The sequence below is a fragment of the Epinephelus lanceolatus genome, chromosome 23 (genome assembly GCF_041903045.1).
Source record: "Epinephelus lanceolatus isolate andai-2023 chromosome 23, ASM4190304v1, whole genome shotgun sequence".
Lineage (NCBI taxonomy): Eukaryota > Metazoa > Chordata > Actinopteri > Perciformes > Serranidae > Epinephelus > Epinephelus lanceolatus.
Window position 1 is genome coordinate 34,262,635 of NC_135756.1, and position 14,254 is coordinate 34,276,888.

At 42.6% G+C, this 14,254-nt stretch overlaps 1 protein-coding gene across 3 annotated transcripts in view; it reads right to left on the reverse strand.

Moving 5' to 3' along the window:
• scube1 (signal peptide, CUB domain, EGF-like 1) overlaps positions 1-14,254 on the reverse strand; it is a 250,963-nt gene that overhangs the window by 146,806 nt on the left and 89,903 nt on the right. For all 3 annotated transcript variants that reach the window (XM_078164991.1, XM_033614176.2, XM_033614175.2), the window contains exon 4: positions 8,751-8,885. In XM_078164991.1, the coding sequence (XP_078021117.1) occupies positions 8,751-8,885 (135 nt within the window). The remainder of the gene's footprint in view (positions 1-8,750; positions 8,886-14,254) is intronic.

Genomic DNA, 14,254 nt, shown 5'->3' on the forward strand with positions numbered 1-14,254 from the left:
CTACCTGAAAACACTTTGCTATCTTCTTATAGCCTTCTCCTGCTTTGTGGACATCAGTTATTTTAGTTTGTAGAGTGCTTAGCAGCTGTTTAGCAGAGCCCATGGCTGCTGGCCTTTCTTAACAATGATTGTGAACAAGTCATAGTCCTAACAAACTGATTTTTTATATCGACCACCAGGGCCCTACTCACAGTTTTTATCAGAGTTTTCTACCTTTCTTTGTGACATGCTGACACGATCTGATAATCTTTTATTTATGGGAGATCTTAATATCCATATTAACGATAAATCTGAACCACTCAGTAAAGCTTTTCTAGATCTAATTGATTCTACTGCATGACACAACAACTCAATTAACCCACTCACTTCTATGGTCACACACTTGACCTGATCCTTACACGCGGCCTCTTTTTCACAGATCTAGCTATCTCACCACACCTACCTGCCCTTTCAGATCACTATTTCTTTACTTTTAAAATTACATTCATCTCTAATCGTCATATTAGCCACTCTAAAATCTATACTCCCCGACGCACCGAGTCATCCACTGTTCATAAACTTGCTGAGAAACTCACATCAACTATCACCACCGTGGATCAGTCCTGTTGCCTAAATGAATTCACGGAAAATTTCAATTTTGCACTACTGGATACTTTTAACTCAGTCGCCCCTCTCTATAACAGAAAAATTAGACCAAAACCATCCCCCTGGTACAATCAAAACACTCGGCTTATCAAACAAAAATCCAGAAAGCTCAAGCATAAATGGAGATCAACTAAGCTAAATAATTTTCGGCATGAATGGTCAAACAGCCTCTGTGAATATAAACACACTCTTCATGCCACTACAACAGCTTACTTTTCTGAACTTATACAAAATAATAAAAATAACTCAAAAATTCTCTCTGACACTGTAGCTAAATTAACATGTAAACCATCCCCTATGTGTAATATTCCTCATACCGCTTCTGATTTCATAGAATTTTTCACCACTAAAATCGACAATATTAGAAAAGTAATATCCTCTCTCCCATCTCCCACCCAGGACATGGCGGTTTCATATGACCTGTCGTCACCTTGCAAACTCACCCACTTTGAGACAATTTCCAATGAAACTCTTTCTAAACTGGTTTTCTCCTCCAATTCCACTACCTCCCTACTTGATCCTGTTCCCTCTAAGTACATTAAGGACCTCTTCCCAATTTTTAGCCCACTACTACTACATATAATTAATATCTCTCTTACCACTGGAACAGTACCTGCATCTTTTAAAACAGGCGTAATCAAGCCATTACTCAAGAAACATAACCTGGACCCTGATGTGATCAATAATTACAGACCAATTACAAAAATCTCCCCTTTCTTTCAAAAATCCTAGAAAAAGCAGTAGCCCAACAACTCACTGATCACCTCTCCTTCAATAATCTATACAACCCTCATCAATCCGGTTTCAGAAAATTCCATAGTGCGGAAATCAAAGTGGTCAACGATTTACTACTCGCCTCCGATTCTGACTCAGCTTCAGTACTGCTGCTACTAGACCTCAGCGCAGCGTTTGATACACTTGATCCCCATATTCTACTTCACCGTCTAGAAAACTACATAGGACTCACCGATTCTGCTCTCGCCTGGTTCAAATCCTACCTTACTGACAGATCTCACTTTGTTTTTCATAATAACTGCTCTTCAGAACGCCAAAAGGTCAATTATGGTGTACCACAAGGGTCTGTGCTTGGTCCCCTTCTCTTTACTATTTAAATGCTACCCCTTGGTTAATTAATCAATAAATACAAATTAGGCTCCCACTTCTACGCAGATGATACTCAGCTCTACATATCCATCAAGCCTGACACCTCTCATCAACTGATTCATCAAGAACAGTGCACACAAGAAATCAAACAATGGATGTCGTCAAACATGCTTTTGTCTCATCCCGATTAGATTATTGCAATACACTTTTCTCCGGCTTACCAAATTCAACCATTAGGAAACTACAACTCATTCAGAATACTGCTGCCAGGATATTAACCAGAACCAGAAATTTTGACCATATCACCCCTGTTCTCATTTCATTACACTGGCTCCCTGTACACACTAGATCGGACTTCAAGAGTCTGCTTTTAACTTAGAAAATATTACACAGACTTGCACCATCCTACTTATCATCTCTACTTACTCCACGTTTACCAATCAGGCCTCCACGATCCTATAATGTCGGTCTCCTACCCATCCCCAAAATTAATAAATCATCAGCACGTGGTAGAGCCTTCTCATACTGCGCCCCTCTCCTCTGGAACCGCCTTCCCATTCAAATCCATGAAGCCAACACAGTCAATTCCTTCAAAGGTAAACTCAAAACACACCTTTTTGCATCTGCCTTAACATCACATAGTCTCTTTCCTTAATTACTACATCATGGTTATCTACTACTTTACATATACAAGTGCCAATGTTTTTTTTTTTGTTTTTGCTTTGTTTTCATTTTGTTTTGTTTGTTTATTTATTTTTGTTTGTTTTGTTTGTTTATTTGTTGTGTTATTTGTAATTTGCTTATGTGTTTTTATGTACAGCCCACTGAGGCATCTTCTTGTGATTTTGGGCTATAATAAATTTTGACTTGACTTGACTTGGCTTGATTATGGTCTGAGACCCTGGTAAAAGTTGTCTGAGAGCTCAAATGTCTTGGATGCCTAAACTTGTGAGTAGTGCTCCTTTGCTTTTTTTCACTCTAAATTGTATAAAACAAAAATAATTCACTGATCCTGCTTAAAATGTTGAAAAGCATGTTTCATCTTTAACTTCATGCCTTTTGGAGATCAATTCATTTTCTACTTACATAACTATTTACAGTAAACAAAATTGTGTGAGCTTAATATTATACAATATGTCTGTGACTCCCTGTATGTTGTTAGATTGGCCCACTGTCTTCAGACAGCCAGGTGGGAGCATAAGAGGTCCTATCATATGGAACCTTTGGTAGATGAAATCAAGAGAGCGAAAAAAAGAGACAAGATGTAGAGGGGAGAGAAGCAGGCCATGGAAGAGAAGATGGAAAAAATATGCAAGGAGATTCCTGTGGGACACTGGGATGCTGCTGCTATTCCTGTGCAGGAGGAGGAAGGGAGACAAGTGTCTGATTGAGGATCTGCGGATGAGGGGGGCTCTGTGCCGGTGGTTAAAGGCTCAGAACAGCCTGCCAGAGCCGGGCAACGGGAATACACCACAAGCATCTTCACTGCCTGTTTACAATGACCATCCTTCTGACAGGAGCGGGAATTACACGTGTTGACATAGTAACTGTTTTGAAAATATGTAGATTTTTGACATTTATTTGGATGTACAAAAATGCTTTTGCCTTTTTTTTTTAAGAATAAGGAATTTGAATGATTTTTTTGTGTTAAAAAGGGAAATTCATCTATGGAATTTGGCAATTCAATTTGCATTTGAGTAATTTGTGGACTCATTCTGTGGTACAATTTTCCTTATCCACCATAGAAAATGAGAACTCCTGTCAGAAATAATTTTTAATATGAGGAGAGGAGAGAGAGGGAAAGGGAGATATATTCACATGCTGGTTTATGGGGTTTCCAGTGAGCAAACACACTTCTATTTCTGCATCTTTTTTACCTCCTTCTCTGAATGTGTCCACAGAGAATCCGCTAACATCCTGACACTGGCTCCTAACATGCCTTCACACTGACCACAGCAGCACTGTGAGCATCAGGGGAGAGAGGGAGAGGATTAAGGAGAGGTCACTCCTGTATTTGATCTCTCTCTCCTCCCTCTTGGTCTTCATCCCTCGCCACATTCCTCTGGCGTCTCCTTTCTGTGCCGTTGCAAAAATGACAGATGACTGTCCTCTCATCTGTCTTTGAACTAGACTGCCACACTGTCCTCATTCATGGCAGCATGCATGTGAGCATTGTGCTTTGAGAATGCGTGTGTGAGCGTTAGAGGGAAGGAGAAGGCAACCCCTCCTAACCTCGGGATCACCGCTCCTTCAGCACCCCTCGCTGCTGCACATTGAGCCCATAAATTAAACGTGACTGGCGCAATGGGTCTGGGATGGCGAGGTAGTTGGGTCAAATGATTTTAATAAATGTAACGCCACTGTGGGTGTTGAGGGCAACCGAACAAGCCAGCGGCATGATGTCGGTGCCCTCAAATCCCACGTCTCCTTGTGATCTAGAAAGCCTGTCACACGATCAGTGTAGAGCGAGATGTGAATAACGGGCAATCTATTTCAAGGCTGACGGAGTTTCATGTTCAAGAGGATAAACATGTAAGTGATCAAACAGACCCCTGTATCTGATTGACTGATAGGCCTATTTGTTTTACCTCTCTATCTCTCACAAACATACATTCTATGTATCATTTTGTCATATGATTATCTATACCGTCATTTTATTATGTTGGTTATTCTGTACACACATATTGCACATCTGTCCGATAGGGGAGAGGGTTCCCTCCTCAACTGCCATTCCTGAAGTTTCTCCCATTTTCCCCCTGTTATTCCTTTGCTCTGGGCAACCTGCAATAGCCTATCGCTTTAGCCCTATGGGCCCTAGGCGTTTTTGAGGTATTTTTACTGCCTTTACTTTTAAGCTCATATCACAGATATATATATAAAGGCTACATACACATGCTATATCTTGTTTTTTTTCAGGACAATATGGGCTATCCAGATTTGCCATCATTCCATGTCCTATGTGCCTGTATTTTATATTAATTTTTATATCAATGAAAAAAACAAATCTGTGTGACTAAATTCTTACATTTTTACATGTATCTCACCATAGCAAGTTGGAAAATGACATATTCTGCCATATATGAAGAGGGGAGACTCTCTGGAATCTGGCAATATAAGAACCATGATGGTGGGACATTCTGTCACTTCACAGCTGTCCAAAACATGTGGTTTGTGCCAGGCGGACATGATTGCCAGTATTTTTTCATTATTGCAAGAAATTCCATTGACTCATTCACAAGTCAAAAATGTGTTTCATCTGAAATAAACATGCAATATTTACATCTAAGATAATAGAAAAATAGTCAACCAAGTGCAATGATGTCCTCCAAGATAATATTTGCCACTTTGTTTGCAATAAACAAAGTTTTTTGTTGTTTTTCAGTTTCAGTTATATACTGGGGGGGCATTTTGGGCATTGGGGGGGACACATGTCCCCCTCAATGTATATGGTGACTACGGCCCTGTCATACATGCATAATTAGGCTACAGTTGTCTGAGTGCGCTAAGGTGAAGTCACTGGTCTTGTCATACAAAGTTTGATGGAGTGTCAACTGGACAATATGGAGATATTTGCATCTTGAAAGCTGGACTACAAATGTGGATAGACAGGGAGAAACACACGCAAGCCTAAGACGTGGTAAGATACGATATTCCTCACTATATGAAGTAACTGATAACAAGATCTGTATAATGGATTGTAAAGAAATTCGTCAGGTTTTTATTTTGTAGACAATTGATCTGGATTTATAGCGTGATGAGATGACAGTACAATGATGTGTGTGGCATCACTGGAAAGCTCTGCTCCTGCACTTTCATGTGATATGCGTGGCATTTCTGTGCGAGCCTGCGTTCACGAGTAATCCATCCAAGAGTAATGTGTGTGCAAAGCTGTATGAAAGCTCTGTTATACATAATTTTAGTGTAAATTTATCATTCTTTTTCGCTGTGAAAACATTGGACTACCGACAAGTGCTTGGCCTTGTCGGAAAGCTACAATTCCGCTGTTTCACGTGATATGCGTGGCTTCTCACTATGATGAATGGTCACGGAGAAAATCCATAGAGAAGAATAGGTGTGAATTTGGACGCACTATGCGTCGTTCGGGCCCATAGGGTTAACAAGCTGGCAGCAAGGACTACAGTATGTGATGGACAGATATATTCACAATGTTATCTTTCTTTAAAAAGGCAAAAAGATGCAAATGGGAGCTCCCAGTCTCGAGAGACCAAAGATTTTGAGACTATCAGTCAACATTGCTCCTGCACTGCTGGGTATGTGTCTCCTTTTACCCTTCTGGAAATCAGGAAAGTACTGTATGTATTTATGACTGACTACAGACCATGGTGCTGACCTAACGTTAGTCTATCTTTAGTTCAGAAAGTTAGTGTCATGGTGGTATCAGAATTCCTTCCTGTGTTCCCCTGTTTTTGTCCCTCTAATTGTTTTTTCCCTGTGAGTGTGTGTGGCTGGGGCGTGGCTTCCCCGGCAGGCAGCACCGGGTGTTCATCATCATCATCATCCCCTGGCAGTATAAGAACCCCAGCTGTCCATCCAATCCTCGCCAGAGTATTCAGTCTCCCTACGCGATCCTCGTGTTTTCCCCTGTTGCATGCCTGCCTGTCTGCCTCCCGCCTGCCTGTTCCCTCACCTGCCTTTTGTCCTTTTTGGTTTGTTTTTCTGGGATCAAGATTTTCCCCCAGCACGCGGAGCGGCTTCCTCGTGCTCGCCTTTTGTTCTGTCACGCCAATAAAACCCCTTTGTTAATTCTTGGAAACCTCAGTGTCGGTGTCTGCTTCTGGGTCCAGCCCTGTATTCTTGTGGAACCTAACAGTTACAGTTAACAGCTACTTCCAGAAGGCATGTAATGTTAGCCTTACAGAGATAATGCAAACAAAGGGATGTTAGCCTTGATCTGACTAATGATAATTTGTGTCATTTTAAGAACATGTCAGCAACTAAGTTGTCTGTCCTTTTCCAAATGTCTTAACGGTTGGAAATAAGGAAGAAGCAAATCTGGCTGATGTTGATCTGAAATGAGGCTAACTCCTCTTGATGTGGCAATATGTTAGCAAGCTAAGGTATCTGGCTAGTGTTTGCTAACATTAGCCAACTTAAGATATGCCTATATTAGGGCTGCCCCTTGAAAGTAGGCAAATCATCAGTCAGAGACCCCTCAGTTGGCTGAGATTACTTCAAATCGAGCAGTTGTTTGTTTCTGGTCCTTGTGCTGTGCAGTGTTCCTCTGGGGATGTTTTGCTATACAGATTTTGCTGCAGAGTGAGAGCTCTTGACTTATGCACTACTCTCTGAGAAAACAGTCTTGTCTCTTCTGCTAAGAAGTGGTGAATTTACAGCTCACAGATACTTAATACAACACAGTCTCTGGCTGTTGTTTGACATCTAGTGTTGACAAAAAATGTTGTTGCATACTTCTGATCCATTGTTAGCACAGGTAGCTTGTTATCACATGAATGCCGCTGTCACAGTGAAAGTCCCATTGAGCCCTGTTCAAACTTTAAAACTTTATATGGAAAAACTAAAATTACCACCCACAGTTGTATGCCTCATCAATGAAGCTTCTCTTGCAGTTTACATCCATGTCTGTGAAAACACAGATGAGTCACACACATTTTCCCCACTGCAACACAGAAGATCTGTACAATTAGCACAGTTTCAAGGTGGACACCCAAGAGTAGTGTCACCAATTAATTATCTGACCAAATACTTCCTCTTCTGTTCCTGTGATATGACACTGAGTAATGCCTCAAAAGGTGTTTTTGAAGAACACTGTGATGCTCCAGTGACCTTGACCTTTGACCACCAAAATCTAATCAGTTTATCAATATATTCAAGTAGATGTTTGTCCCAAATTTGAAAAAATTCCCAAAAGCTGTTCTTGAGATATTGCATTCATGTGAATAAGACAGACAAGGTCACAGTGACCTTGACCATTGACCCATGGCCACCAAAATCTAATCAGATCATGAATCCAAGTGGACAAATTGTGCTAAATTTGAAGAATCCCCATTGAGATGCTCTTGGGATATTGTGCTCACAAAGATGGGACAGACAGATAAGCATCAAAGGTATGCCTCTAGCCATGGCTGTCGCCAGCACAGAGGCATAAAAATATGAAGAATCACAAGTGGGGGCTGATGCTAGTGGACGGTGCACCTCCAAAATGTCCTATAACTGGATTATAACTGCAGTGGATTGTAGCCTGCGTGCAGTGGTGCAGTTCCTCGGTGTTGCAGCATTAAAACAGTGCCCCACCACTACAACAACAACCAATAACTGCAGCAGGAAGAGACTGTAAAGAATACACCGAGTGAAAAAGAGAGTAGGTCTATTTTTGTGTATTGGAGTCTGATTTTTACCCCGATAAACAGTAAGTTTAATGAAATGAAGTGCAATTTTGCTGTTCACCAAGCTACTGTAGCTTCAGTCTAATTGCTGTGGTAATGGCACAATGTCTGTGTGAGACAGAGAGAACCTTAACTGTTAAATAGGAAGTAAAACTGTCTGGAGGGGGGCTTTAACTAGCACATAGCATATCTAGGTATAACAGGAAGGAGAAAAGTTGACCAAAATTCTGCCATGTTCAAGCTAGCTATGCTGTTATTAGAGCACTGAAGGGGCTGGGCTTTGGAAGGACTAATTAAGTCAGACTAAATGTCTGCATTGAACTGTCTTTGACACATCCAGCATAAAGCAGTGGGACAAACAGCTTTCCTTTAATTTTGCACCAACTAAAGCAAAGTAGCATCTCTTTATAATGACTCGGCATGAATTCACTCCACCTATAATAAATGCATGCTTTGTCACATTCTCAGGTCATTCTAGCAAACGGATCCATTTGCTCTAAAGCAATCTCATCCCTGTTTTTAGTTAAAGATTAAGCAACATGCATCAGGTAGCTTTATCTAACCCTGAAATAAAGCTCTGGGGACAGTGGAAGAACACAGCTCTCACAGGACTATCTGTCTCTGTCCCAGTCTTACCGTCAGAGCGGTGGATGCAGGTATGCTGGTTGTCGCTGAGGAAGAAGCCATCTGTGCACTGACACTCGTAGCTCCCCATGGTGTTGACACAAACTTGCTGGCATCCACCGTTGTTGTCCACACACTCATCCACATCTGTTGGGATGGAGAGACGCAGAGAGAGATAAAGTTGGTCGTGTGGCGTGGTGATATAGCAGCCATATAGGCTTCATAACCAAACATGTGTTAGTGAAAGTTGTGCTGGGAGACGTCTGATGATCGGGATGACACCAGAGCCAGGAATATGAGGGCCATGTGCACACACAAACACACTCACACAGAGCAGACAGAGTGTCCCAACAGGCATGTGATCCTGGAGCTGAATCAAATTGCTGGCACTCAGTGGTAACGAGGGCCTGACAACATGAGCATCTACAGTGTGTGTGAGTGTGGTATGTGCATGTAGTGGTGCCCAGGTGTTTTATAGTACCCCACTGTGCCGCTGAAAGGCCAGTGAATTTCCAATGGGGCATTTTGATGGGGCTGAAGTGAACTGCAAACATGTAACACCCTTGACTGGCTTTAATAGGGATCAAATGGGGCTGGCCGTGTGTGTGTGTGTGTGTGTGTGTGTGTGTGTGTGTGTGTGTGGACCCAGTGCCTGACCAGGATGACTTTCATTGTGTTTAGTCTGAGGCTCTGAGGTTCTGGGGTTGGCGTTGCGGACAGTGCAGACAGGTTATACAAACAAAAACATACTGTGGAGAAGAAAGGTAGAAAAGACAGACAGAGAGAAACAAAGACAAAAAGACACATAGCTCCTCTAAGAAGGAATGAATGCACAACTCACGCTACATTGTGAGTACAATGCTCAACCTTGTTCTACCCAAGCTTAGACTTGCTTCTACCTAATTGTTACTATCAAGCCAGGACATATGCAGTATATGACCATAATACCATTTTTCAAACAAAGTTAGTGCAAATACGTGGATTATTTAAACCTCCATTAAAAATAGGAGATTATCTCCTTTCCCATTGCCAGTACCCGAACGCCTTGAAGATGAGTTTGTTTTTCTGTTTTTTTTTTCTGGTATCACATTTTTTCTGGTATCACATTCAACATCACAAACACACCGGACAATGGTTAGTAAACAGTGGAGAGCTGCATGAAGGCCAGTGAAAATGTTATGCTGGTTATGTCTTTATACTTATACTTTACTTATTCTGTCTCTCTTTCAAACTCGATGCTGACTATTTTTGAATGATGTTTCAGTGCTGCTTGGACGTAGATGGATGGTACTTTGTGGTGACCCTTTATTGCATCACTCTCAAAAAGAGGCTAAAATTAGTGTGTCCAGAGTGTCATACTTCCATCACTGTTGATCTGAGCTGATTGGAGCTGGAGCCGTTAAATACCTGTGACTATTGAAGAGTCATTTTTTAGGAGCAAATGCAGATTGTAACTTTTCCCACTAAAGACAAAGGCCAGATATTAGTGGATGTTAGTGTTTTTTTTTTTTTTTTGTCCAGTGGGAAAGTGTACCTACCTGTTCTAAAAGGCCATACTTACAGTGGGGTGGATAGTCCGCCATTGCAGAAAGGGGAGACAAGATAATCATATATAATATTTGCACACTTTGAGCAGTCTATACTGGAAGACATTCATGGTGTTCATGATGTATATACTATACAAAACTATTGTGTGAAGAATGGAAAGGACAGCTTGACACACTGACATCCTTAATACTATCTGACCTCCGCACTCCTGGTCTGTCACTGGGTGATATGGCAGATCCTAAGTTTTAGAAAGCTACAAATATTGTTGGGCGCAGGTGCCCCAATTGCGATATCATTGTGTTGTGGGGAGGGAGGTTCATAATGTATTGCCTTCTAGCCTGTCTCTGCCCAACATAGCTAGTAGTTGTGAGCAGTAGGGGTTCAACCTTTTCAGTTGCAGTCAGTCATCCCTAATGGTGAGGCTGTAAGGGCTTTAACAGGTGTTAACACCAAGCAGCAACCTCTGCTGCTGAAAATGAGGTCAGCTAGTGCCAAAAACTGCATTTGATCATTTGAGGCTGGCTCCAAAACAGAGTCAATCCCCACTGACCACCATGTTAAAATGCCCAACTTTACAGCAGAACTAAACATGTTTACAGACTGGTGCAAAAACGTCTTATTTCAACTTTTATGACATTTTCTTTTTATAACTCACCTGTTTACATTTTATCAAGGCCCAAAGTTACACATATTTATGGTGGGGCCACTTGAGTGACAGGCTCTCTGCGGGGCATCGCTAGTCTTTGAGTCAGATCTACCCTCACTCTTCCACAGCTCCAACCCCTCATCCAAATATAGTCACTTCTGGCTCCCAAAGAAACAAGACAGCAACAGCCGAAATGCTGAAATCAAGGCTTCAAAACAGCAGTCTACAAACCAATGGGTAACGTTACAGTAGCTATATCTATTATTTATACAATCTGAGCGGCTGCTGCTCAGAGGTAGAGTGGGTCGTCCACCAATCAAAAGATCAGCAGTTCGATCCCGAACTGCAGATCAGCTATAAAACGCTCACTCTTTCCAGTTGGTAGGTCCACCATCAAACTAGCTCTCCGCCGTGTGCTCCAATCGCGCCTCTTTTAAAGGGAATGAGAGGTGACACTCTGATTGGCTTATTGAATGATACGCCCAAAACACACCCATGACTAATTCACAGAGTAAGTCCAACCCTTTTAGACTCTCCGCCATGGCGCACAGTCTGAAAACGCGCTGTCTAACTAGCAAGTGACTGGGACACGCCCATGTGCCGCACGCCTGGCGCTTTGCGTTTTAGACCATCTAAATAGGGCCCTTAGTGTTAAAAGCACTTTAAGTGGTAAGATGACTAGAAAGGCGCTATACAAATGCAGGTCCATTTACCATTACCATTAACACCAACTCGCCACTGAAAACTAAGTCATTAACTGTATCTAGATTTGCTGTGCTAAGTGATTCTAAGCTGCTTGAAGACACAAAAACAAACATCTGTTTAACTTTCTTCTCCCACTCTGTCTCTGTTCTCATCTTCAACTGTCCATGGAACCTTTTATTCCACCAGTATTAAAAGGCTCATCTGACATTACAGTGTTTAATCACTTGGCTTCACTCTCCAATTCAGGTATATGTATTGACTGACGGACGGACGGACGGACGGACAGATGGATGGATTGAATGATTGATTGATTGATTGATTGATTGATACCCATAGAACCCATATTCATTTAGATACCTTGAGGTGACAGTTCGAGGACCCCATTAAAAATGACCATGCCAGTTGTTTCTTTGCCAAAATTAGCCTAAATGTGGAGCATAATTCAGCCCCCTTCCCGACAAGCTATCCTGACATGTTGTGTACCATTGGATACCTTACCTTGTCTAGTTTCACAAGATATCACTTGTGGTGGCTTAAGAAATGAGTGTACCACTGCCTCTTAATGACAGTGATGTCAGCCCCCCTAAAGGAATTCCTACCAATGGCACCTCTGGCCTCAGGAGTGTGAGCTCTGCATCAGGGGAAGTTGGTGGGAGCCCAGTTTTGGATGCTGGCCTCTGCTGCTGCATTAGCTTGTGCTTAGTGGGTAGGTGTTATACTGATCATTTGCCAGGAGGAGAGATCTGATCCGGCAGGGAGTCAGCACGGTCCTAGATCAGACCCCTGGTGTGAAGAGGACCGAATGCAGGTAATGTCTGACTAGATAAGTTTTGATACTACTTGGTACTGGGTTATCTCAGTCGGTACCTTAAATGTATCTACCCAACCCTAGTCGCAGGTGGGTCAAAAGCCAAGGATCTAGTTTTAAATCCATTGTAAGATGTGACTTCATACAGCTTTATTGTTGTACTGACAAAGAAAAAGTCAGACACATATGATCACTTCTGTAATAAGTAAAGAAATGCATCTGTATGTGACACTCTTAACACTCTGTGTCCTCCTGTCTGTCTGCTTCTCCTATCTGTCTGCTTGTCTGCCTCTCTCTCCACTGTAGAGAGCAAGCCACAAAAATACCTCCTACATTCATCTTTCTCCTTCTCATATCTGTTTTTGGAAGCAACCCCTACATGTATTTTAGGAGAAAGGAGATCAACTCCAAGGGTACCTTAAAAACCGGGAACAAAACAGGCACCAGCACTGATGCTCCTTCAGTTACAGAGTTACTGAGCTCATTTAAGAGGCAGGGAGGCCAGAAACAGAGGATAGAGCGAACGCACTTGTGCACAGTGCAGAATTGAAGACATACTGCTGTAGTTAATGTTTGCTACTATTAAGGCCCTGACACACCAAGCCGACGGTCGGCCGTCGACCAAAGTCGGGCCGTCGGTGAGCGTCCCGCACCGTCAGCACTTCGGCGGCGGCAGCGGCTTTTCGGTCAATTGAGCATGTTGAATCAGCAGCGGAGCTTGTCAGTGAGAGAGATCACTCTGATTGGCTGTTCAGGTTCTATTTCCTCGTCCCTGTAGTGAGTGAATCTGCTTGCCACTTCACTCAGCTGATCGACAGACCCGCTGCTTCTTCTTTAACCTGAATAACAAGCAGAGCTAGCTGGGAGCGGCTAGCGGAGCGGAGGGAAGCACAGCCAGTTAGCCTCCGCTAGTCTCTGAGCTAGCCCCAGGGTTGCCAACTTTGGTCAGAGTTCATTTTGAAATTCACACGGCAAAATCCTATCTTCATGCAATTTCATACAGAAATAGATAAATTCAAGGACTTTCAATGACCTGGGTACAGGGCTGGACTGGACAAAAAAATGCCGACATTTATGTATCTTATTTGTACTTGCACACATTTTATTAAAAATTGAAATGATAAATCTTGTAGAGTTTCTTTGGCAAGTGCTTTCACCATAGGCATTGTGTACTCCGGGGCCATCTACTACCACCAGGATGTATATGAGAAGTGAATAAGCACATTGATTTTCTAGCTTTGGTACTCTCTTCCAGGACACATAGGGCACTACTGAGATTTATTTTAATTTTGGTAACAGCATAAGTGTGCGTATGGTATTTCACCAGTCATACTGGGCCGCCATGGCCAAAAATGCCAGGGCCATTTTTTTGTCCCAGTCCAGCCCTGCTTTATACTTCCAGCAAATTATCGTGTGACATTATGATCTCGCGATCCGGCTGTTAAAGCTAAAGTTCTAGTGGATATTGACGTCCGGCATGCGACGGACCCAGTGGACATCCAGTATGCAGTCGGGGCGCTACTGAAGACATCAAACTACCAGTGAGCTGATTTACTTTCCTTCAAGTTTAGTCAAGAGTCTCTCAGTTCACTTGAAAAGTCACGTCCTCCCCGGCGCGTGAAACGACCCGTAGTCGGTTGACTACGGGCCGTTTCACGCGGCGGGGAGGACGTGAAACGGCCCGTAGTCGGCCGTAGTCAGTTGACTACGGGCCGTTTCACGTCCTCCCCGGCTGTGAGACTAGAGCTGCCCAATCAAAGCACAAATATGGATTGCGCACCAATCAGAGAGTAGTTTTCCACAGAAACA